The sequence below is a fragment of the Rhipicephalus sanguineus genome, chromosome 2 (genome assembly GCF_013339695.2).
Source record: "Rhipicephalus sanguineus isolate Rsan-2018 chromosome 2, BIME_Rsan_1.4, whole genome shotgun sequence".
Lineage (NCBI taxonomy): Eukaryota > Metazoa > Arthropoda > Arachnida > Ixodida > Ixodidae > Rhipicephalus > Rhipicephalus sanguineus.
The window spans coordinates 75,687,030-75,714,621 of NC_051177.1; the positions used below are offsets into that span (position 1 = coordinate 75,687,030).

The 27,592-nt window shown below is 43.0% G+C and overlaps 1 protein-coding gene across 1 annotated transcript; it reads right to left on the bottom strand.

Annotated features, from left to right (window-relative positions):
• Window positions 1-131: 131 nt before the first annotated feature.
• On the bottom strand, window positions 132-13,517 carry LOC125757353 (zinc finger protein 569-like). The gene is made up of 3 exons (XM_049412863.1): window positions 11,556-13,517; window positions 7,958-8,291; window positions 132-1,271 (listed from the first exon to the last, which is right to left on the bottom strand). Exons 1-3 carry the CDS (start codon window positions 11,962-11,964, stop codon window positions 857-859), a joined length of 1,158 nt encoding a protein of 385 aa, XP_049268820.1. The 5' UTR covers window positions 11,965-13,517; the 3' UTR covers window positions 132-856.
• Between the last annotated feature and the right edge of the window lie 14,075 nt (window positions 13,518-27,592).

A 27,592-nucleotide genomic window follows, 5' to 3' on the forward strand; every position in this document is an offset into this window, starting at 1 on the left:
ATTTTCTTTCTGACCTGCCATGGTAGCTAGCAGGTGACATGCGTGGGGCGGGGGGGGCGGGAGCCGGAGTGGTCGCCCCTCTGCCCTCTTCCCCCCCCCCCCCTCCCCCACTCCTGTGCACATCAAGCCATCGCTGTGTTGAGGTCATTAACAAGCACACTGTACACACTACTCACCGGAATGACAACCTCATCAGCTCGAAGCGCACTGCGAGTTCTGGATTCCTTGGAGCCAGTCCTTGCAAACCTTTGCTAACATCATGGATTGCAGTCTACTTCACCCAAGACGGTCACAGTTGAACCGTATTCTGTAACGCTTTGCAGTTTGAAGCCTTCCGAGTATGCACGGTGAATGCTGCTATGCGTGCACGTCCTCTCTTTCCTTCTTCCTTTCTTTGTCCTTTTCCTCTGCTTCCCCCTTCCCCACATAGGGTAGCGAACCAGGTGTGACGTGGTTAAATTCCCTGCCTTTCCTTTGCCTTTCCGTCTCTCTTTGTGCCCAAGCAGAATACTCAATCTTCACATCCCTTTAAACTGTAACTATGCGATTTATATGTGTGCTGCATCTTTACATGCAGGAGCAGCCCACATGCTTACAAGTACAATGGTGCTCGTGTGTTGTCATAAAAAAATTCATGACATTCTTAACTAAGTTTGAATGTTTCAATGCGATGGAACTGCTTCAGGTAATCCAGAGCATCCACAAAGTGACTAAGCATCTTGGCTGATGACACTGTATGTAAGCACTGAGCTTTTTACTGGTGCTTTGGAACAGACTGTATAGCTTTCATCAGGCACACATCAACACATAGTCCACCCAAAATTCCCAAAGCCTAGTTGCGCAGGTGCATAATAATTCACAATGTGGTGTTGCGGTGATGCTTTGTCACGTGATTGTTCAGGTGACCACTCTGCACAAAGGACATGGAACAGATGCTGCACTGAAATGGCCGCTCGCCTGTGTGAAGGCGCATATGTGACTTGAGGTTGCACTTTTGCGAGAAGCTTTGAGGGCAGTAATGGCAAGGGAACGGCCGCTCGCCCGTATGGATGCGTCTGTGTGCCATGAGATGTGACGGTTTGTGCGTTGCATAATCACAGTGGTGGCAGTGTAGTAGGTGCCCTTGCAGTGATGCTCGGTATTTGACTGTTGCTCGACGACCACGGCGTATTACTCCTGCATGAGAAGGCATAAGGAAGATCACCAGCGTGCCATTTGAATAAAGGTCACAGCTGTGTACGTTCACAAATGCACAAGACCTTGCATAACATTAACATATATAATGTTTCAGTTTCAACACCCCTTTGTCAAGAAAAGCTACACACACAATGACTCCATGAATGAAGAACCTACCAAGACTTTCATAGCAATATAAGGTCGCGTTTAATGTGCAGTTTCCAAACTGTTAGGATGTAAGAGCCCATGGTATATTATAAGGTGCTGTCCAATTAACCAGATCATTTTCGCATCATACTGTAAAATTGACTTGCAATCATTATCATGATGTGAGTAGCAAGCTGACAAACTTAATAATAAACAAATATCCAATAACAATTTGCAAAAATGGTGATATCTCCAGAAAGACTAAGTTTAATGATAAAAACTATGCACTATTCACAAGCTTTATTTGAGCAGGACTGTTAACACATCTAACAACAAAAATAAAACAACTTTACGTTGACAGGAAATGCTATAAGTGGATATGAAATGTTTTGAAACAGAATATAAATCACAGATGTCTCTTTGGTTACTGCTAATACCGTAATGAGCAAGGGTGTAGCAGGTGCTAGTCAACTCGAAATTACTAACATGACAGTGCAAAAAGGACGCTGTTGGTGAAAGGTATGTGGATGTTAATGTTTGCTTAAAACATTTTTGTGGTACGTTTGTTACCTTTTCAAACATTTGTCACAGCAAGTTTGTTGTGTGGTAGCATACTACTTGTAATCATGCCATCAGTCAGCTTAGTTATCTAACTCTCTAGCATATATTACAGACCACTTATTTTAACTGCTAAGCTAAACAGCTTGAGCACCTTAGTTTTCCATGCAAACAGGCACGTTTCTCAGACAGCATTTGAAGTGAGGCAGTTACTAATGGCATCTTCAACAAATCACATCAGTGTACACCACGGCACCCAGGCTAAACGATGATTGGACAAAACGACATGCCAGGGTGCCCCGGCACCTACCGGTGTCAAAGATGACAAACTGCATACAGCCTAATAAAACCCCATCCCCTTTTTACAGCTTTGAGAGCAGTACAAGACATGCAGCAAAAATATGAAGAAAAACTTCACTTCAAATGTTAAGCATAAAATATGCCATACAGAGCTGAAAAATTACCTATAGATAAAATATTGCTTTGACGTGGTAAATGCAAACAGGAAGTCATAAAAAAGATTTAAAAATAAAAATTTTGTAACAATGATGTCGTTTGTACATCGTAGCAAACAATTACACAATAACACAGATGTAGTCCTGCAATAAAGTGCATGCCGCACTACACAGAGTATCAGGGGCATGCGAATGAGAAAAAGATTATCCATGCTTTTACTAAGAGCCTCAGTGTTAACAAGCACATGGTCAACTAGGCACATTCCTGGAGTTTCATTTAATGTTCAAAGTCAAAGTTTATTTTCCATTCTGTCGTACAGAAAGAAAGGACTGTGAAAAAAAGCTGTGTTTTAAAACAGCTTGACTAGTTCACAGCCCCATACAAAAAAGAAAGCAGAAAAATAAATATAAAGTAAAAAGTTGGAGCGGTAGCAGCACCGCGGTAAACATGGTGATATGGCACCTCACGGGCAGTGCGCCATGACGGGGCGTACACATTGTAGTTGTGATTTTAATACATATATGAACCACAGATTGAAAACGAAATTATTACACTGTGTAGAAAACATAAACATGATAACGAGATTGTCACCCAGAAACAAAATATAAGACATATAATACACTGCATAAAAAAGACATTATATAGATTACAACATTATACATTATTTAGATTACAACCCTAGAAGTATCTACATGCAATTGAAAAAAAAAAGCAAATATATATATCTAAGAGTTTTGATTTGGTACTGAGAGAAAAAAAGATGTAACTGAATGTGCTATTGATTTAAAGATCAAGTATTATATTGTTGCAAATAATTCATGGATGTCGTGGTATGAGCAGTTGAATAAGTCAAAACCTTTTAGGTCACAGTGATTCAGAAGAGCTGGAAGAGTGCAAGATAAACGCTGTTTGCCAGAGTTTAACGGTGTTTTATCAACCTCCCACTTCTCTCCATGACGGGTGGGGTAGTTTAGATTCCTTGCACGCAGGTTGGCTAGACTGCGGAGATTTTTTATGTGCCTAAGAGTTTCCGATCTGAATTTTCGGCTTAATGCATAATTATATAGCTGGTGCACCTTAATTATTCCTGAGCTACAAAATAAGGGTCTAGTGGATGCCATAAAATGAGCATTGAATACATGCCTAATACATTCTTTTCTGAAGCATGTATATTTTATCAACATTAGTAGCTGTCGTTATGCCCCATACCAATTGACAATAGTTTAAATGAGAGTTAAAAAGTGAATGATGTAGCAAAAGCTTAATATTTTTGGAAGCAAATACCGAATTCAACCTATTACACCTGTTACCTGAACTAATTTTTGCAAGACATATCCCACATGATAATCCCAGGTCATGTTTTCGGAAAAAATTGTGCCAAGACATTTAAAATTGTCAACAGTCTCAATTTTGCGAGTACTCAGTATTATATCTTGGTGAGATGAAATTATTTTGTTCTTAGCTCGAAATATAAAAGCTTTTGTTTTGTTTTCGTTAATATGCATAGCATTTGCTGCTGACCATCTTTCTAGCGTTTTCATTGTTTTGGAAAAATTAACAATGTAATCAATTAGCATGTAAGAACACGGCTCGGTTGCAGTAATCAATGACATAAAGAGGGCCATAGCAGCAGAGCTACTCATGTGAAACGTAGCAAAATGGTCCTCAAAGCACACTGCCACTCTGTAGTTCTGATGGAACCCATCCTGAAATACTACATATTATACTTATATAGTAATATGCATATAGACATCACAGCTCAAGAAGGAGATTGCATATCTTATTCTTTAAAGGGCCATTATTGTAATGGTGTTTCAGGTCCCATCAGTGCTGTCTGGAAAAAAGTATTGAAGAGGGAGGAAGGTGCTAAAAAAGGCTGAATATGCAGACACCGTAAGACCCCAACAAAGTGACCAGAGGTGGTTCATGGAGGAGGCCGATAAATTGGTGTACAAAGATATGAAATTTCACACTGAATTACAAAATAATTGAAAGAGAGAGCGATCACACAAGCCTATAGGTTGCATGAAAGCTAATACGCCAATGATGATTCAGCTACTTTTAACAAGAACAGGTCATCCAATCGAAACGTCAGCCAGCATGTCTAGAACACACTACCCCTGCTTATCCAATCTTTTTCGCTGGGCCTGCTGGCATTAATTCAGCTTTCTAAGTACATGATCACCATATAATGAAACACTGTTCTTTCTGCTGTGCGGCAATATGGAGGGACAAAGCTGGTGCAGTGCAAAGTCAGTAAAAATCCTCTGCAAGAACTTCCTTGATGCAGTTACTGCAACATCATTTTATGTTCCAGATGAACACATCCAATTAAGCTGAAGTGTCTTCAGGCTTTCATGAATCACAAAAGCATACGATGATACCAGCCAAGTGTAACCTGCACATGACAATGTCTCTTTGCCTTCGTGCACCATTCTTCAGGTCTCTTATTCAGCTTCTGAATGTCCCAAGCCTACTTGCGCCACTGGGTAAAAGTACTTTATGATTTGCAATGTCATGAAAGGCAGTTTCTCATTCTTTTCAACGACAGTGCTGTACAGAGATGATTTAGTAGTGATGCAGCAGTACATGTGATCACCGGCCTGTGTGGGCGCACAGATAGTCTTCGAGGTGGCTTTTTTGCCAGAAGCTCTGAGGTCACAACTCGCAATAAAACAGCCACTTGTCACATCTATGCACTACAAAATTGATGTTTTGTAAGCCTTGTCATCACACTGATGGCAATATTTCAGGTGGGCCCTGCAATGATGATCGGCATTTGACAATAGCCTGCTGTCTGTGACGTCCTTTTGCTGCACGACAAAAAAATTGCGTCCAGAAAAAACATATTCCAAATGTAAAGTTTCCTTTGCTTTGCAATGTGATAGTACAATGAAACAAGGAATGTTTACACATAATCCTCTGAATGAAACAGGAATGTAAGTTGCCACGAGCATTAGAAAAAATAAAAGGCTATTGTAGTCTTAAGCCTCGCCACCCCGCTTATAATGACCTGATAAAAGCGATTTCATCCAGACAAAGCAAATGCCTCTCAGATTAAGTAAGTGCAGCTGTGAAATTTTGATTACTACAGTCTACTTGATTGGCGTACAAGTGAAAGTCTATTTTTCCATACTATAACTTGCTTTACACTGTCAATAAAAGGTTTATTAACAATTAAAAAATAGACAGTAGACAAGTTTGGCACTGGCAGAGATTACGGTAAGTGCTAATAGTCAAAGTTGAACAGCCACTTAAGTTGAAGTTGTTTCGTAGATGACTGTCTAATCTATTCTACCATAGCCAATGTGAAGGATTAGGTCAAAGGCACTTTTCGTCTAGATAATTTCGATCAGTGGTGTAATTTATCAGTATGGAAGTCAACTACATTAAATCAACATGCACATGCACATATTGATGAAAAGGTAAACAATGTGCCTTTTCATTATTGCATTGATGATAATTTTTGAGTTCATGCTAGTCAATTTAGATATTTAGGCATTGCAATTATACAAAATCTGGCATGGCATATGCATATAGAAAATGTGTTCTCAAAAGTGAGCCAAAGAGTGTGAATCTCAAGGCAGAAACTATAGCAGGCTATGTGAGATATGAAGCTTATAGTTTACAAGGCTTTCATTAGTTTTTATTATAATATGGCATGGTTATTTGGAGCCTTCATCTGGGAAGGATTATAAACAAATTTAGAAAAAGATTCAATTCTGTGGGTACACTTAATATAATCCAAGTTCTGTCGGTTATATCAGTAACAGATGGTTATATTCAGTCATACAAATGTTATACTCCTATAGATTGGAGTCATTAGAAGCATGACAGCGAAAGAATTGGCTCAGAGCCTTTGTTCAAGTGCTGCATTGGCAATGTTAAAATTGTGTGTATGAAGGTACCAAGAAAACAAAGAATTATGTTAATCACAATTATATTTTACAACACTACCTTGACCATAATGGTGCACTTCCCTATTCTTTTTTTTTTCCAGCCGTGATTGAATTGTGGGATGAATCTCCAAGCTTTGTTGTTAATGTAACCAATGTTTGCCAATTCGAACAATCTTTAGACATGTTGTTAAGGATTAAGCAGCCTCTTGATGTAGTATTTGTTTACCCGACAGGTGAGCAATTCTTTTTGCCCTCCTTGTAAGAACCCTCATGAGAGAGTTGACAGTATGAATAAATAAGTGAAAATAAAATAAGCGATGATACGGCATGAAGCATGCAGAAATGGAAGAATAGTATTTATACATCCTATGAAACATTGAATAGCTTTACAGTACAGATTTTTTTTTCGTCACTAGCTGAGCATGAGTTTGTACTAGTGCACTGGGCAATTAAAGAAATGAGCAAATTTTTTAACACAAACACGTGGAACTTGTTTATGAGTTGTCCGATTAAGTATGCGTATTCCCTGACGTATGGTCATCGGAGGATTGAGAAAGGGTAGCGTCACTGAAAGGACCTCGACTGTATAGAATTGTATAGAGCTGTATAGAACTAAACGGCCTCGCCCCTCCCCCCCTATGTGCCCATGCATTGACTCACAGTGAATAAAGGAACGCTCCATATTGCTTCTTTAGCATGACTGTCAGTGAGACCCAGTGCACCAAGAGACTGCAGTGCAGTAGCAGTCGAAGACATGTAGAACAACAGCATATTTGTCATGCACGACACAATGCTGCACCATTGACACTGGAAGGGTCGGCAGAGCCCAGGAGTGACTAACGACTTGGCAGTGCAGCTGGTTCGGATTGTGAAATTTTTTAATAGCCACATCAGGTGAGTTGCTATTAACATAGCAGGCCATCAGATTTTGACCTACTTGGCATGAAATAGTCAGTAGACCTTTGTTATGAATGTGGAAGGTTTATTCTGATCACATACATTTACAGGAATCTTTTTCTTTGTTAAAATGATATTTCAAATGTGCTAGTTTTCTGTGGGAATTCAAGTGGAATCAGAAGTGTCATGTAATATTGTAATGAAACTTGGCTGTACTATGTTTCTTCATTTTATATGCTACAATAAAGACACATTATACATTTGTGATTTATATCGTCGGTGCTGTAGAATTCTAAATTCCTAAATTGAGCAAATTTCTGACAATATTCAAGCGAAGTTTGACATTCAATCAACGTTCCCAGCAATAAAAACTTATTCAAACCAGTCTAGCAGTTGCTAAATGAAAAACACTTTGTTTTGTATTTCATATGCACTTAGACTAACGGTCTCTCAAGATAAAGCTTCCTTTCAAGTCTTTGTGCATCAGAACACCTTGTTCCTTTAGTAAGCACACTGAAATGTTACTACACTTGGATACAACTTAAGAAAGCAGGAGAGGTTCCGCCCAGATGACCGAAGCATTGCAGACTATTGCCTCCGCAACCAAAGAAATAGTCCCGCTCACGCATACTCGGTAAAGTTCTCCGACAGCGGAGTCGCCGACCGTGCCGCTTATGACGTCATTCTGGAGTGCGCGCTCTTTGGTGCAGGCTTGTATGCATCCACCTTTTAAGTGGAAACGTCACTGTCTTCTAACGTTGTACCTGACTGCAGGTAGTTCCAATGCATCAAGCCCATTTGCACAGCAAACTGATCCACTTTACTGTGAAGAATTGCGGTGACGCTTTCTCACGTGGCTGTTCAGGTGACCACGCTGCACAAAGGACATGGGACACAAGCTGCAGTTGAATGGTCGCAAGCCTGCGTGGATGTACAGGTGGGCCTGGAGGCTGCACTTTTGCGAGAAGGCCCGAGGACAGAGGTGGCAACGGAATGGTCGCTCACCCGTGTGGATGCGTCTGTGCACCACTAAATTTCCCGGCCTGTCAGTTGCGTAGTCACACTGCTGGCACCGTAGGAGGACCTTTCGAAGTGATGTTCGGTGCTTGACAATTGCTGGACGGCCAGGGCAAATTATTTCTGCATGAGAAGGCATATGTCAGATAACCACCGTGCTACATAAACAGCAAATGCTGCAGGTACGAACCTAAGAAAAAACCGGGAGATTGCATGTAAAGCTAACACGGTGCTTTGGCTTCACTCTAAACATCTCCAAGCAAGAATGGCCTAAAAAGCACAAATTTATTAAAATACTGCATTGTAGGAGATGGCAATGGAGCAAGCAGGATCCAGACAAGGGACCACATCACAAACAAGGAATGGTTATCAGATACTTGTGAACAACAGCAAAAACATTTAATTTTTGTTTACTGACTATATCAGAGCATTTGATCCAGTTGATCGCCCCAAGCTCTGAACATATCTTGGGGAAAATGGGAATCCCTCAACACGTCATTAATTGTACTTAAGAAAAATGTTTTTTCAATTTATAAAACACTGCCGATTTGACGCCAAGGCTCCTGTGAACATGTGAGCCAAACATCATACGACTACCGTAAAATCCCGAGTGATTGTGCCCCCCTCCCTTTTTCTGGAGATTTGAAATATCCGTCAATGACCAAGCAAGTGCCCCCCTCCCCTTGCCCTCCCGCCATTTTCACTGCTTCACTGTTTTTATTCACTTGACGAGGGCCATTAATGACAGTGAATGTATGCCAATTCAATAACGCATTTCATCGGAAGCATGCACGGCTTTTCCGTCGCCATCTTGAATTTTGATCCGTGACTGAGCGAGGCCCCCCACTCCAAATCTTGTCGGATTATCTTTCACAGCGGTGGGGGGGCACTTGCTCGGGCTTTTACGGTACGCCCAGCAGGTAACTCACAATGTAGTGTCAAAAAAGTCCAAGAATTTATTGCTCTGTCCTACGAAATGTTGTTCCAAACATGCGCTAGGCAGTCGTAACTATGCAGTAAGCAGGCATAAAGGGAATGGGCTAATTTCATGAATGGCACACTGACACACAACCTTAAAGGCCACATGCTGGCGCTACACAGGTCTGAAGCAGACGTGCCCACTACAGTTTAAAAAAAAAAATAGAAAGAAAGAAAATGCTCAAGGCCATAATGCACAGTGACATAACTTTACAGTATGACACCGTATATAAGATTCTGATAAAGGTCACTGATGAAGAAGTAAACAGACAAAAAAATTATTCAGAACATAAAGAAGGTAAAAGCAATCATTAGTGAATTGAGACAGCTCAATAAAATATATGTTGCTGCTGGGCTGCATTGCCTTCAATATCCAAAACATTCAGTGTAGCTCTTTTACAACTAGGTTTACCGATGCCCAAACACACACAGTGAGTAAACTGCAACATATTTATTGCTGTACAAATACATAACATACGTGCATTCATCTCATGCATTAGGCACCTCGCTACTGCTAAGCCAACACATGTGTACAATAACGTCCACAGGATGCCACACCTCTCTTGAGTCATTCGCCAGTTTCATGTAGCATGAAATGCAAAAGAGGAACAGTAAGTCAAGATCTATGGATGAATTACACTTCTACAATAGCAAATTGGGCAGTTTTAAAGCAACGAAAGGCTCGGTAAGCCAAAGAAGTGAGAAAAATTAGGCACATGGCAGCAGTGCTTTGAACATCCACCAGCAGTTCGCTATTATGCCAAGGACTTTCACTGCATTGACATAGGCATCACAATAGGAACTACAAATGTATCACAATAGGAACTACAGATGCATCAAAATGGCATTTTCAGTGTGTGGCTCAAATGCATGTCAATACATGCCTGAGGAAAACCCCTGTAGGCCACTGCAGAATTAGAAGCGCCCATAAGTAACTTGGTTGTTTCCATCACATTGTTGTGTAACCACCTTTATCAAACAACTTTTTCGCTTGCTTTATGTTCGATAGCAACAATATGGAAACAGTCATGCCACTTAACATCTTGCTAAGTGCATCTTCGAGTACACCTTGCTAAGTGTTCTCACTAATGTTTCAACTTTGGTTCTGGGAGTCAAACAAGTCAGAATACATCACTGTGTACTAACAAGAGTGTCATCATTTTGTAAGTATGGAAATAATATCATACTCCTCACACAAGGTTAAAGTTGCATATTTTGATCAATTATTTTACTGCATTGGTAATCACACTGACTAGTGTAATTTTTATAAGTGTAGCCTTAGGCATAGGAGGCAAGGGGGACGGGGTTGGGAATAATTCAACGATAGTATTCTGGCTACACCCCTAGTTTTAGCCGGTGCAATCCCCAGAAAGTTACGTGTCTAATGTTCGCTATCATTAAGAAAACAGATACTTGCACTTCACAGTTATTGGTGCTTGATAACACTTTGATGACATTTAACATAATGATATACACAAAGACCTTATAAACGCTTTTCAGTGTTATGATACCATGAACAGAGTTAAAAAACAAAAAATTATCTCCCAGGAAATGAGAGATGTTTCCTCACAATTTCATTTGCTGTTAGCAATTTTAAAAGCATTCACAGTCTTGACACTTTCTTTTTATACAGTGTGCAATTCTTAAGTTGCACAACATGTTATTCAGTAGCATCATCATGCTATTATTGTGCGCAAGCATTGCTGACTCTGCAGTGATCTTCACTAAGTCTATAGCACTTTGGAACAGACAAGCCGAGTTTACGAGAAAAAGCAATTGCATGTATCTCGGTCTTTTTTAAACCCTTGGGTTTCGAGTCTGTGGCATGTTAACGTACAGAATTATCATATGAACATGTGAAGTGTAGTGCAGGGTAACATCAGCAAAAAAAAACGACCCCCTATGCAACACATATTTACACTGCCATTAGATGTCTCGCACCTCACCTGTTACAAATGTTATATGAAATAAGTACTATAAATACATCTCGTTACAAGTTATATTTACAGAACATGTTGCAACTCTGACCAGTCCAGCCGACAGCCTGCTTACGAGTTCATTTGCCATCGCCTTCTTTGTTAGGAGGACGCTGTGCTGGCCTTGTTTAATGGGCATAAATATCAATATGACACAAGTTCGTCAGTTATTCTTGTGTATCCAAAAAGTACTCCAGTGTTGTGACAGTTAACAGTGCATGACGACACTTTAGATTGATGATACAATACGGCACTTTGCTGTTTCTTTGCATGCTTTCTTAGGCTTCTTTAACATTTTCTGAACTTACCACGTACACTCTCACAGCTTCGCAGTGTGGTATAGCGGTTACTCGAACTTTCAATTTTAGGAAATTCCTCATCTAGCTACTTTTTCATAACATGCCAGATTGGCCTGCAAGACTGGATGACCTGCTTTATTGTGTAGTATCATGATGGTACGTCCTGATATGTCTGTTTAGATGACCAGGCTGTACGAAGGACAAGGAACAGAGGCTACAGCGATAAGGTCGTTGGCCTGCGTGAAGGAGCAGATGAGACTTGAGGTTGCACTTGTGCGAGAACGTTTGAGGACAGAAGTGGCACTGAAATGGCCTCTCTCCAGTGTGAGTACGCTTGTGCACTAGCAAGTGTGACGGCCTATCAGTCACGTAGCCGCAGTGGTGGCAGCAATAGAAGCGCTTCTGCAGCGATGGTCGGCGCATTCTGGTTGCCAAAGAACGCCCACGAAACCTTGATTCTGCACAAAACAAAATAGCACAAATCAGAACAGTCATTTCCGCATACTTTGGACCACAGGAACTGCATTCACGAATGTAGGAAGAAATGGCTAGCTTGAACATGACTGCTAGGCTTTTTGTTCCCTTTCAGACATTAAAACAAGCAAGAGATGAAAAGGAAGGAATGAAATTAATTCACAGCTCGTAAAATGTGTGCATAACAACAAATAGAAGAAATGCACTTCGCCATAAATAGCACTGTGGGACGGAAGGCAATCCAATCTTCAAAAATTCTTTTTGGTTTATTGTTCTTATTCAAAACACCATTCTCATGACTGGTCTGTGAAGCAGCTTCAGCATTCATCAATGATAGGATTGACAGGGATGAGCAAAGAAATAAATAGTGGACAATAAAAGAAAAACAGAACTTTTAAGGCTCGTGTTCCACAAAGCACTCCACAAAGTCAAGTTTCTTTCTTTTGAAGAACGCAACATTGGAAATAGCAATGCCTCTTCAATGCAGCCCTCGGAGCTGCTCTCTCCAATGCTCACTGTTGGGCTTGTTCGTGCTGGAACATAGAAAAAGGGCAGAAGGTGAGTCCAGGACACAAAGGAGGGTACATAAGGTATAAAGATGTCGTGACTAGCCAGAAGGAAGCAACATACAGTAGTGCAGTTATACGAACAGAGGCACTTCCTGCTCCTTGAAAACAGTGATTTCAGCTGACTGATTTACGAAATAGTTCCTTGTTGAGATGTGCTGATGAAGTTAAGACTTGCCAACTGGGGATACAGGGGGGTTCACCTGTATGGAACACCAATTCCTAGGTTGTTTGCAGAGACCAGATCAGATCGAATAACTTTATTGAGTGCCATGCAAATTGGTGGAATGGGCCTGGATCCCGCTTAGGCTTCAGCCAAGGGTTGCTGGCCCTTGGCGGTTTCCTTGCACAGATGTGCCCAAAATTAAAACTGGGCCTGACCAGTCAGGTTTGCCTATGCACCAAAGCAAAAGGAAAAGCCTTGTGCAGGCAAGTTCTGTAAGTGCACCAGCAAGCATACTGTTTGCACACCATGAAATCCAACAGTCATGACGAAGGAAGCAATGTTGTCTCTTGCTTGAACTCTCAACTCAAACCGTCAGATAGCACCTTTACATACATCTTCTATGCTTTTCTTTCTGCAGTGCTAGTTCCGACTACAGAAACGAATAAGTTATTTTGTGTTGAGGAAGGCCCACTATGACATGCTTAGATTCACAATGGAAAAGTTCTAGCTTCTTTTGTGCCTAAGCAACGTTGAAGCATACTGCGTCGTAATCGGACTTCATATGAGGACTGCCATTACAAGTGCGCTGGCAATGTGCCTGCTCCCTTTGTGGATTAGGACATCTTATTCTTTACATGACAATTAAACGCGGGTACTCTTTTCAAATATGTTTGAGTTACTTGAGCCCCGCATTGGCACCGCCACCTTCATGAAAGAGCACACTAAGGATGAATATCCGGCAGTTTTCTGGCCTACAAAAGCTCTGCTCTGTTAATCCGAGGCAAATGTCACTCCGTTCCTCAAGTAAGCCATGAAGAATGACATATTGGTTTTCTCCACTGGCTGATCCAGAGGGGGGAAGGGGGGGGGGGGGCTCCGGAAGTCTCCCCCCCCCCTGCCCCCCATTAATTTTTAATTTTTTTAAAATGTATATCCCCCAAGAAGAGGACCTATACCACATCCTTCTGAAAGCTCACCCCCCCCCCTTCGGGAAAAATCCTGTATCCACCCCTGGTTTTCTCAGTGCATGCCCACGTACCAAGAAAAGCATGGCAGCCTTTTATAAATGGGGTGTGTTGCGAGGAGTTCAGAAGAGGCTACATGTAGTGCTGGGACTGCTGCTTCTGCTGCGGTATAATTTTGTAACGTCATCAGTACGCATAATGAAATGGACACCTTTGACTTTGCACACGCAATTTGCAAGCCCTCTTTTCAAGAGCTTAGAGAATGGTGGCCAGATGACTCCCTGAAGAACACCCACTCAGCAGTTGTACAGCTGGCAATAACCTTGCACTGCGTAATCGAAATATGTGGTCCTCTAGAAATGACCTAACCTCACTGACAGTTTGAACAGCTGGACAGGCTTATTTCAATGAATCAGCTAACTTTGGCAAAGACTTTGCACGAATTGACAGTCACAAAAATGCACATGATTTTTATAAGCTGCCCTTGAGGAATGCACCACACCAAAAAAAAGGAAGATAATAAAAAGAAGGAAAGGATGTGACCTCGCCATCAGCCTCTGTGTGAAACAAAGTAGAAATCTTGCGTGTGGGCTCTAGTCGGGGCATGAGGAGAGAGTGTCAATGTTGGCAGCGAGGTTTGTCTCATAGAAGCATGGCAAGAGCATTTAAATTGCTCCTATTTTTTTTAATAGTATTCATTTGAAAAACTCTTGCCATATAATGCTGCCTGGATGGCATTTACAACTTTCGATCTATGAACCCAAATTTCTGACAGGCCCTATAGAGGGGTTCCTGAATACGAGCCATTGCAGCACAAATACTTCAGCACAGACATGAAAATGTGACAGATAAGAAATGAATTGTTTACCACTTAGTTACATAGTAAGTTTGAAAGAAATAAATAAGTGAGTAGTTATATAACAAGTCGATCACTTGTAAACTTATGGCACTTGAAATGAGTGCCGGGCTAGAGAGCGGTAAATACAGAACTCTAGAGACTGCTTTCTTGCTACTGATTAAACCTTAAACAGGCAGAGCGTCCTGAATATTTATAAAAGGTAAAGTGTTGGTAATTATAACTGACCAGTGCAATGACCAATGAACAAGAAATAACAAATGTCAAGAACTTTTTCAGTAATACCTGTACTGCAATTGAAAAAATGCAGCCACTGCCCATCACAGCATAATGTATCACAGAAAACAATAAAAACAAGCAAAACCCTGTCTCAGTTCTTCCCGTCATTCACAGCACTCCAAACAACATGCAAGTGTACACGCCTCCGTGCATCTACATGAGATGTTGACTGCATTTTACTTGCCTTAGGATAGGCAAAGAGTACTTCAAATTAAAAGGAAAGAACTCATGTAGAAAATTCTATGTTGCCATTTATGCAGCTATACAGCTACCTGCATGACAGCACAACGGAGACAGGAGCCAGGCACATAATTTTTGGCAAACAGCTCGGTAAGTCTTAGCCTCTTGCTTTCAAATTCCCTGCAATTACTAGTGTCTAGCAATTCATTTCTAAACATGCTCAGTAATTTCTTTGAACATACGGGTAATATTACTGAAAATAGGTTACACAATGTCAAATAAAAGCAATAAAATAAAGGCAACATTTCGGCATGCATTCAAATCCACTGCCAAACACAACAAGTACAGAAATGCAGAGAAATTTGCAGAAAACACAGCAGGTACAGAGGTGTAAAGAAATTTGCAGAGATAAAGCCACCAAACATGAAGGCTACGAAAAAAAATCTGTTTAAGGGCTACAGACAACATTCGCTGAGTAAGTACACATATGTGCAGAGAGGGGAAACAAGAATATTACAAACAGCAAACTTGTGGTGTTAGCATAAAAAATGTAGAAATGTGGGCTCAGTGCTATGTATAGAAAGTACAGCTTTTGGCAAGATAAAGACTTTACTGATTGATTGCAGTGAGTAGCCAGCCATCCATCTGCCACAAAAGACCTGGATAAAAATGAAAACATATTTCCTCACTCCGTACGCCTTCTGTAACAAGGAGCTCCACAGGTGCGACGACACAGTGTAGCCATCATTCAGCAATCCATGCTGTTGGTGGATTTGGTTTGTTTGGCAAAAGAGCTGTACATAATACACCTATTTTGCGTGCCACCATAATAGTTGACTCTACCCAAGTTTTGAACTCTACCATGAAGTCACCATCTATAAAACATTATAACATGGAAAAAATACATGTTATACATAAAAATGAAGAAAAAGTCATCACAGTATGACAATGTCTCAATGTATTAAAATTCTTTCAGTTTGAAAACCATGCATTAACAAAATCATCTACTAGTGGCATGAAAAAAAAATTCAGAACTTTGAAAAGCTTAGACTGGCTTAAAATTGGTTGGAGCAAATGTAACTGTTGTGCTGAAAACGAATGGGAATGACGGTTGATTCTAATGACCTGCAAACACAAGCTAAAAGAAAAAAAAATGTATATATATATATATATATATCACACACACACACACACGCACGCACACTAATCTTTCAGACGTCTGAACTCAAATTATAAAGAGTTGAATCTTCTGAACAGTCAAAAAAAAAAGAGAACAGCTACCTAAGGTCCATCTGTGTCACAATTCTCTGAAGTCGCAACACAGTGGCAGTGTTCACACAACATAATAACAAACTTTTGTTCCTCCTTTTGATGTAAAACATGCATAGAAGAGCACCTTATTGTTGCCACTGCTGCATAAAGTATGCTTTTAACGACTCGTAATTTCCTTCTAGGGCGTATACTTTGTCATGCAATATGTGTTATGCATTTTTATTGACAGCCAACGGTATCATTATGTTCAGTTTTGGCATCAAATAAATCTATTAAAAGCATTTCATGTCTTGCCCATTTATATATCAAATAAAAAAATTTTGCTATCAGGCAGCTCTGTGTTTACGCTGTCTGAAATTTGGCTTTCCGCACTGTTCAAAATATCGTTCCAGTTGGCCCTTAAGTATGTTCACATGGCACTATGTGAATGGCATTAAACTTGAAAAAGAAAAGGCAGTTATTGTGATCGTTCGTGCCTGCATGACATAAGTACAGCTGTCACACGCAACCTAGCTATTTCTCTTAGTAGACAAACTACATGTGCTAAATACTGTGGCCACAGACAAAGAAAAACTAAGCCTGAATCAGGAACACAAACCATGCCAAGACCACTTTCTGAGGGCCTTTCTGAGGCAACCTGCAACTTTTACACGGGGCTTGGACTAGATGGCTTTTGGAACCTGGTGAGAACAGTGGCTCAGTGTGGTCAGGTTTGTGGAAGCATGACCATTGGGGACCCAGTCCTGTTAACACTCATGCGACTTTGCTTGGGGCTTTTGTATTTTGACTTGGAGCTGAGGTTTGGCACATCTGTGGCACAAACAGGACAAATATTTTGCATAATGGTGGGCATTTTGGACGGCATTATGTGGAATGTTGTTGCAAGGCTGCCAACTGAAACAGTTTTGGCATCAATACCAAGGCAGTTTGCCGAATGTCAGTATGCCGACACTACCAGTGTCATAGACTGCACTGAACTGCACATGCAGCAGCCTAAGAAACTTTATCATTGAGCACAGATATACATCCCCTACAAGGGCTGCAACACCGCTGAATTCCTCGTGGCGGTTGCGCCAAGTGGCTTCATAACGTTTGTGTCAAACAGATACGGTGAACGGTATTCAAGCATATTTATCGTTGAAGAATCTCGAATTGTTGACAACTTGTCTGAAGGTCATGTAATCATGACAGACAGGGGATTTAGTCTAAGGAATTCTATGAATGAAAGGGGAGTGAAGCTCAACATGCCTGCCTTCTCAAGAGGCAAGCTTCAGTTTACTGAAGCACAGGCAACTGCATCAAAAAGGATCTTGCACCTGAGAATTCACGTTGAACGTGCTATCAATCAAATTAATGTGTGCAGAATTCTCAAGTACTTATTGCCTATGCATCACAATATGTTGACGAACAGCTTTGTTCTTGTGTGTGCAGGTTTGTGCAACCTCAAAGGACCACTTATAGCCGACCGTGAAAAAGACGAGGAAGCGCTGTAAAATGTCTTCATTTTGCAGCAGAAATCAACAGCACTGCACAACCATGAGCTCTAATAAGAATTACACTTTGAAATTGCAAGAGTTATTTGCAAACCAAATCTATATTTTACATTTGCCTTCGTAGAATTTTCCTTCCCTAATGTATTGTACACCCATCATAGTCCGTGAGATGTCAAACACACTTACACAAAAGAAATTAAATTACACTGGTTGCTGTTTTTCCTTGAAGGTCATGTAATGTCCGTGCAATAACTTACTCCATATTTTTCTTTACTTATGGAGGATGATCCCCGTTTTGCACCATAAACTACATCACCTTGCAATATGTTTTGCTTTTTTACTGCTTTTAAACTACTCTAAACCACTGGTAATGTCATGGCCATGGATATACAAGAGCGACAGCTTAATTCCCGACTTGAACGTATCTAGTTTTTAAAGAAAAGATAGCTAACGTATGGGGTCAACTACCGCTATTTATACCTTAACAAGAGGGACAGCGATCGATCGAGATATACCGCAGGACGAATCAAGAGGGGTAAAGCCCTTCAAAATACACCGCTGCTTTGTGTGGCAACATTTCCCAGATCCTAAACGAGCCCCCAGATTCAATGGGTTCATAGTAAAGAGCAATTCGGACCCAAATCTAACGCGCGCCAGAACTTAACCACACATGCACACACAACCGAAAGTAGCCTGTACCCGAATTGCAAATAAGATGAAACCTGTAGCAGAACAGACTTTGTTTGCGTTAATGACAGTCCGCAGTCTAGCTCAAACAGCTTTTTTACAGCCGCATAAGAGCTACAGGGCGTCGTTTATCGTGCGGGCCACTGTGTTTGATAACGCGTATTTCTTTCGGGACGGCGCAACCATTACGGACGGGATGGCGGCCTACGCTTACACGCTCAGACTAGCCACTTAGCCAGTTCAGCCGTTCAGCCTGCGACGCGTAGAAGCCTCTGGAGCGCAAAAAGCACGTGACGCGACTCTGTTGTCGCTACCTTCACATTAAATTACTTATCTTTCGCATGAGCCTTCGCAAGCTTGAAAGCGGCGCGCAGTCTTTCCTGTCGAACGCATAAAGTTTGTCCGCCATCTTGAAACGACGATGACGCTGGCTCCGACAAACTGTTGAATGCCGCAGCATAGTTTCAGTTTCGTTTGTGCTTGTATAGGCTCACATGATGTGAGCTGCTTTTTCATATTCTACCTAAGACAGTGCGTTGCAGTGTGCTAGGTCCCCGTTTAACAGCTGCATAAACAGCGGCTGTTAAACTCAAAACCAAAAACGATTATGCGATGAAACAAGACGCTTCTGGTTGTACTCAAACGTGTGACTGCGTTTTTAGCAAAGTACATTTCAGGTTTGTGCAGATGCCCATTTCCTGCAGATTACCAGTACCACGGCCGCCGGATGAAAAAGCGTCCCAGTATTGGGCACTGCTAAAGAACAAGTGTGCGCTGAATGTACCGGCCGACGACACTGCGTGCTTTGAACCCCTAGGGCAGTGGTTCTCAAATGGGGGTCCACGAAGGCACTTAGGGAAGTCCGCGAAACTGAGCCGCAATGTGGCGCTGCGGTGCCCCGAGCTGGGCGCCATTTTTGCGGTTCTCGTGGAGCAGCCGACCCACGCTTGCTACTGTGTTTGCAGTGTGTACGCGCTAGGTGTTGTGTGGTGTTTCCTTGACTTCTTTGTACTCGTGTGTTTCATTAACGATAGTACGGCGTTGGAACTGTCCCCTACCACTGCGTGTTGCATGGACTTGTTAAAGTGCCCAAGCCGCAGGACGTTGTTGCGCGTCGAGCTGCGTCAATCGGCTATGGTGAACTGCGCTGTTTACGGTTGCTCCAACCGCACAAGAAACAGCCCCAACGACGAGAACTTTCAACGGGTAGGGTTCTATGTCGTGCCGAAAGTTATATCAGGACAGTGTGCGAAGACAACGGAGCTGTCGTCAAAGCGGAGAGCTCTATGCGGTGGCAGCAATGCATTCTGTCCATCCGTGCATGATCGACCATCCCGGCGTGTCACTGCTGCCTCCAAGTAAAAGAGCACTGCTCCAACGTGTGAGCACGCCTCGCCAAGGCCAGCCATGCACGTGCAGTGCGCGCACAGAACTTCACCATCAGGCTTGATTAGTAGCCACGGCAGCAGCGGCTTTTCTTTAAACGCTTGTGAGTGGCGGACATGCGCAGATAGTAAGATAAATCAGTGTTCAGCGCGCGCGATTAGATTTTTAGAGCACTACTTCAAGCCAGGGGAGCCGCCGGGGGGGGGGGGAGGTGCTAGAGCTGCCCCTAAATTTCTGCCTGCCCCCTCGAGCAAACATGGTCAAAACACAACGCATATGTTCCCTGCCCCCCTGAAGGAACTCGCTTGTCTTCGGTGCCCCCCTCCCTTAGCATCAAAATCCTGGCGCCGCCCCTGCTCCAAGCGCTAAAAACACGCGAAACACAGCGACAACTTGGCTGCCCATCTAGTGATAGCGGCACGAAAGTGCGATGGGCTGGACGCCATATCAGCGACTGATAGCAAGCGTTACCACTTTAGCACCCGATCACTAACTTTACGGATACCTAGAACAAGCCGTTAAGTCGGGAACATGCGGTACAATATGTGCAGCCTATCTTTGAAACGACGACGATGTTGCCATCACGAAGAGTTTTCACCCTTGGTGGCTCCACGAGGCCGCTTGTGACATAATTGTGAGCCTCCAAGGATTTGTAGCTCTTAAGCTGCTCCCGCGTCACGAAACTTGTCCCGTGAACAAGATAATCGTTGATATCCGCACGATCTACGCTGGGATAGCAGCCAACATCGTTCGTGAACTGGTCATCGGAAAACGCCAAGGGGTCGTCGCTACCGCATTTTGCGACTTTGATATGGTATCTCCTGCGCTCGGGATCAGACAACGACTTGGCGTAGTCGCTGAGCAGCATCTTTTCACTGCAGCAGCACGGCGATCGCTTGCACAGCCAGGCAAATGACTAGATCCGTGCAACACGCAGTGGTAGGGGACAGTTCCAACGCCGTACTATCGTTAATGAAACACGCGAGTACACGGAAGTCAAGGAAACACCACACAACACCTAGCGCGTACACACAGCAAACACAGTAGCAAGCGTGGGTCGGCTGCTGCACGAGAACCGCAAAAATGGCGCCCAGCTCGGGGCACCGCAGCGCCACATTGCGGCTCAGTTTCAGTGCATACTCCCTATACATGGCAGCGGCGCCTCCTGTTCTTAGTATGCTTCACCGCATAACATGCTTGCATTGCGGCGGAGCTGACTTATGTTTCTCCTTCTCCATGACATGGCTGCAAAGATTTTGTTGCAGTTTTCTACGACATATGCACACGAGCATACGCTTTTTCTGGGCTTGCATATTTTAAGAACAAACATAGCTAGAAACAGGTTGAATGTGCTGCAGACTGCATTACTTATTGACAAGCTGTTGGTGTCGAATTGGCATGGTGGTTTGACCATTCTCTGCCAGGGAGAAATAAGAGGTACCTATTTCATGTTGCATGTTTTGTTAATTTGTGACACCCCTCCCCCTCTCCCTGTCTCTCACTGCAAGAGGTCCCTCATCACTTCCACTGGTACACAAAAAAGGGGTCGCCGAAACATGCATGGCTGCAGAACCACTGCCCTATGGAAAATTCCAATAGGAATCTATATTGGTCCAACGAGAAACACTAGGTCCCATAGAAGGATCAGCAAGTAAAACAGGGAGTGCTAAAGGCCTCATAAAGATATATATGTCAGTTTTACATCAGGGCAACGAAATGTTGTACAGGAGTAATAAAGTTCCCTATCTGACCAGTACAAGGAGTGATCACTCCTTGTACTGCAGTCAGACAGAAAACTTTATTAGTGCCTAATAGCGAGACATAGGAAAGCTGCCAGGGTTATCTTACACAAGGAAGTTGCCCAAGTTGCGACTCTGTTCTGTTGAGTTTAAAGCTTTTTTTCACCTCCGTTTTTGAGTGTTTTGTTAACTTGTTGCATTGCTGTCATTGCATTGTTGCACCGTTGCCAGCCGTGTTAATTTTGTCCGATTTTGAATATGCACTGTGGTTATTTCAAAACAAGCCAACAACATGACCAGTTTTATATCCTAGCTCTTCAATGAAGCTAGGATTTATATTTTGTTACTGTCAAATTATGACAATTCACCAAATGTGTGCTAGTATTGAGAACATAATACAGAAATTCAAAAAGGTTCCACAGCAAACCCCAGAAAGAAAAAACGTTATGTGGCTGCAATATTTAAAAGAAAGGAAGCTGCCACCATAAATGAGGGAGCATTGGAAATAGGCAAGCAATGCTAAGCATTTTCACTAAGCAGATTGCCAGTGGCCCGTATGAGAAGTGTCCATGGTAGTTTGGTAAAGCCTGCACATGATGATTTGGCATGTAGTGCTACACTGTCAATTTGTCTCTCTTTGAACCATTATTTTCCATGCGCTACTTAGACAAGGTTATGTCAATAGAAGTCAGGTGCCCCCCCCCCCCCCCAAAAAAAAAAAGAAGGGAAAATGCATGCAATTGATTGCTCGAAAGTTGCCTTCGTCCTGAAATTAACACAAGTTAGGATGAAGAGGGAAAGAAAACAATAGTTTGGGTATGAAAGCATCTGCTGGAATATCTGGAGACAATACCAGCTGCAGTGTATGTTTCTTACATTTAAGCACGACTGCAATTTATAAAAGGCCGCGTCTCCTGCGCGCGGGTGACAGGAGACGGTAGGTGGGGTAAAGCGTTCGGTTCACCCATATAGCCGCTTAAAACCGGCTTGACTTGGCTTGAAGTGTATAAGTAGGTGGCGGCAGAGTAGCGTTCAGGCCGTCGTTCATTTCTGCGTGGTGTGGTGGGTGTTGGCAGAGACGGCACTACTGGTGTTGGTTTTGAGCGTGAACTGTGTGCGCGAGAACCGCCTCTGGCCGTGGTGTTACCGTGGGGACGTGGTCGCGTTGTGTAGAGTGTTGTAGAAAGTGATTCGTGTGCAAGTCGTTGCCGCTTTTGTTTCTGCGATGTCCCCGTGTTCAGTGGACCGCCGCCAAATCTATAAGCAACGATAACGAGCGTGAGATAAAGGCCATGTGTATGCGATTTGTGAATGTCTGTAATAGTAGTGGTTCTTGATGGAAAGGAAGAACGGAGTGTATAGCGCGTTACGTCTAGACGTAACTATAGGAGCCGTTGCAGTTACGTCTGGACGTAAGAATAACAAATCTTAAAGTTACGTCCAGCGTGAGATCAGACGCACCGAACCGATCGGCTCTAGTGGCGCAGCGGGCTAGTACGTGTCGTGCTTGGATCTGCGAGGACGTTGGTTCGAACCTCGCTGTTGTCCTTCTCTCTCTTTTTTTATTAAGTGCTCCACGGGCGCCGTAATATTTTTTGTTTAAGGAAATCGCCTTGGTGGCAGCGGTGGACGCCCCAGCCCACGTCGCGCTCCGTACTCTTGCTGTAGTGACACCGGTGTTGGGGATGTAGGAGACTGCGGACTCGGGGATGGTTATTGAAGGGTCTTTATTAAACTACGCGACCCGAAAACAAAGGGCCCCAGGCCCGATTGAGTATACAAGCGGTTTTCCGAGCAGCTTGACTCGTTGGCTGCCGGAGGTGGACTCCCCATCGCCTCGTCGACGCTCTCTCCCTTCCACGACGACCACGTGACCCGGCCGCGGCTTCCAGGCGCCAGCTCCTGGGGTCGAAGGTCGAACACATCGACGCTTGGTTCCAAAGCAAGGGGCGCGATGACAGGCAAACACCTCTCGTCCTCCCCGTAACCGTTCCAGGGAAGAGCCGTGGTCTGTTCCCTATCAGTTTTACGACCGACGCGGAGGTCTCAGGCTCGCGGGGTGCGCGGAAACGGCGTGAAGCCATCTCGGGCTGCAACACCGATATATCTTGAACGGACAGTCCGCGAAGCTGCTGTCACGCAACAAACGCAACACCGGCCACTCGAGCAAAATAGTGGAGCGACGACGGCGCGCACCGCGAAGCGACAGCGTCCCAGTGACAGGAGCCAACCACTGAGACTGGCAAGATAATTATTAAACTTAAGTGCGCATTGTGAATCACACGGTGGACGTAACTTTAGCAGCTGATTATGGCTCCCTGCGTCGTCTGCTAGCCACACCGTGTTCGCTAGTGTGCGAACGTCCTGCGCGCGTCCTCAGAGGGCAGCCTATTCCGTTGTGTTAGCACAGCATCAAATGCTTGTACGTATGTCTGCACGATATAAACAAGCATTTCAATTTCCAAGGCTTGTATGCAGACTAATAAGTGAGCAAGACACGCAAATTGGGCGAGTTGGTGAGGTTCCATGGTAAAAATATAAAGCAGCGCTTTTTTAAACACAAGACGAAGGAATGGAGGGACACATACGTCTCTTCTTTCCTTCGTCTTGTGTTTAAAAAAGCGCTGTTTTATATTTTTAATAAGTGAGTGCATGCACGTGTCGGTATGGAGGTGTGAATGCAGAATTTTTGAGACACAATTATTATTTTATTTTATTTGTTTAATACCCATAGCGCCCATACAGGCATTACGTAGAGTGGAGGGGGGGGGGGGTACAGAAGAAGAACAAGCATGAAAGTTGCAGGTGCAAATGAAAATGTAGATTATTCTACGCCGACACAAACGTACACAGCTGCGTCGAACACAGCTACATCAAAAATGTCGTATACATTGGGAAAACAATCCAAAATAAACAGAAAGCACAGTGATAATAGTTAATGGCAATGCGAACAGTAATTACAACAAAGCGCGGCAGTGGTAAATATATAGTACAGCACAAGATGCAAAGGAAGCACTAAAAGAAAACAACACAGTTTACAAATGGGATACAGTATAGATCATGGTGATTACCAGGCGTACGCATGATTTCTTTTAAGGCTCAGTGGTCAAAAGATTCAATCATTTTTATTGCAGAAAAGAATGCGTCATTAGACGAAATTCCTACAATTGTGGAAGGAAGTCGATTCCACTGACTGATAGTTCTGGGAAAAAAAGAGTTGCTGAAGGACGATGTATTGCATTTATATTCTCTTATCTTAATTGTGTTCGTGATCTTTGCGTGCTGATGTGTAGTGAGGCCGGTTAATGTATACGTCACGGGGAATTCGAGTATGAAAATGATATATGCTGTGTAATAGCTTCAGTCGAAATGACGCTCTTCGCATGCTGCAGAGACTTCCATTTTAATATCGCCTTAGATTCCGTTGAACTAAACTGTCTGTCATACATGGGTATATTAAGCACATATATCTTGCCGCCATGGACTGAACTTTTTCTAATCTTTCTTTGTTTGATGTTGTTGAAGGGTCCCACACGCAGCACGCGTATTCCAGCACTGATCTTACGTATGTTTTATATAATAACTCCCGGGTTTGCTGCGGAAATGCACGTGTATTTCGTCGCAAAAATCCCAAACTCCGACAAGCTTTACCTACGGTATAATCCACATGCCGACGCCATGATAAAGAGGGGCAAAAGTAAACGCCTAGGTATTTGTATTCGCACACCATTTTTACCGGTGAGCAGTTTATTGTGTATTCGAATTCACCTGGACTTTTTTTTTTCTGGTGAACCTCATGCACACCGTTTTCTTAAGCTTCAGTTTCATTTCCCATCGCTCACACCATGCGTGTATCGCACATAAGTCGTTTTGGATCACAGATCAGTCAGTTTCAGAGGTAATTTTGCGGTATAATATGCAGTCATCTGCAAATAGCCTAATATGATATTGTACGTTTTCGTTAATCTCATTGATATAAAGTAAGAAAAGAAGTGGTCCCAGTACTGATCCCTGAGGCACCCCTGACGTAACATCAGTTATTGCAAACTGTTCGCCGTTTACAACTGCGCATTGTCGCCTCTCACGTAAATATTCAGCAACCCATGCAATAACTTGGGGATTAATGTCAAAGCTGGACAGTTTTTGCAGTAATAAGTAGTGCGAAACGGTGTCGAACGCCTTCTGAAAGTCGAGGAAAATACAATCAACCGAAGAGTTATCGTCCAGTGCTGCTGCTAAAACATGTGTCAACTCTACCAGTTGTGTGACGCACGATAGTTCATGTCTAAATCCGTGCTGGTTTGAGTTCAATAAAGAATTACTATCTATATGCTTAACAATGGCGGTATATAAAACGTGTTCAAGAATTTTGCAGCACACAGAAGTGAGTGAAATGGGGCGGTAGTTATTGATAACGTTGCGCGGACCAGATTGAGCAACCGATGCCATTTTCCAGTCAGTCGGGAGAGAACTGTGTTTTAAGGACTTTTCGTAAATGACTGTTCGCAATCTCGTGAAGTGTTGGCGATTTAGAAATCCTTGTGATACCAAGCATGAACTATAGTCTGCAAAGGCCGGTTAGCAGTAAAAAAGACCTCAAGTCACGCACTTCTAGAGAGGTACACGGAATCATGCAAACAGAAAAGCAGAGTGCACAGAGTTCCACTTCAACTATAATTACACAGAAATACAGGCTTTTTTTTTTTGTAGCCGCTACAGCAAGAAGTATATTGGTTCAGTCGCACAACACCATTTATATTGTAGTATGGGCAGAACACAACCTAAGCACGTACAAAATAAAGCAAGAAAAAAAAAACATCGAGCACAGTGGAAAACACGACTGTCGCCGAAGGCCAGTACCCCATTGATTGGCGGATTGCACTTCTCACACACGTAATAGGAACGTTAGGACGGCTTCGTGCATTAATGTGGCAATGGAGGGCGTATATACCACCATTGGGCTGTAGTCAACGCGCTTTCTTGGATATGTGCAACACTTAATTGGATATGTGCCGCCGACCGCCCATCCATACTACCACGGCCGCTCGATCAGGGGGAGATCGAGCGGCCGTGATACTACACTGCTAACGCCGCGACGGTGAGCCCAATCTCGCAACAATGTGTTGCGAGTAGGCCAAGTAGGCTGCACCAACATAACTGGACGGAAGGAGGCTTTCTAAAGACGACATTTATGTGTACACACGCGGGGCAGCTTTGTTATTGTATGGACGTAACCCTAGTGGACGTGTGATACATCAACACGGGCACGCAAACCGTACTTACATCAAGTTCGATGGAGACCTGCAGTTATTTCACTTTTATTTCACTAACCGTGATCGCCCCAAACTGAGGTTGACCGCCTCAACGAAGCTAAGGAAAAGGCAGCACCCGAGACGATGGCTGAAGGCAGCGTCCCAGACAACGCAATGGCGTCCTTTGGATACACCTAGGATGCGCTCCTTAGGATGTGTGGGAAGTTCTAAGGACGTCCCAAATAATTCCCGCAAACCTCCAGGAAGCCTCCAAAATGAGACAAAAAACGGGATCCATAGGACTTCCTCCCCATAGGACATCTCGGGATGATATTGGGATTAGATTTGGATGTTGCACATTCCATTATCAGTACATGCAGCATTTAAAGGGCACATGCTAGTTAATAGAAAGAACTGCTTTTCTGAAAGCCTTACATTTCTTTGAATGTTTTTAAAACCCCTGCACGTACTCTTCCAGCAATGCAATTCACTCCTGCTTTTTCATGTGACTGCAGGCCTATAATATGCTCAGTGGTTCTGTTGCTTTCTTCTTTGCTTATTTTCTAAATCTTCAAAACACTGCAAACACTGCTGCAAGGGCAGAACCCCACACATCTGCCTACAGAGCACTTTGCATGTAAAAGTTCCCAATGTAAAATAGAAGAACAACGGATCTTGCCCTATGTATTTCAATTTCAAGCCTGAATTAAAGAACAGCTTGAAGGCGCTTTCAAGCACAGGTAAAGAAGCCAATGATAAAAGCTCTGAATTCCATGATCCTGTAACAGTTCTATAACAGAGATGAGTAGAGAAAAAGCAGTAGGACAAGTGCAACACATATACTTTTCTGAAAATGGCTAAAGTTAGGCGTGTT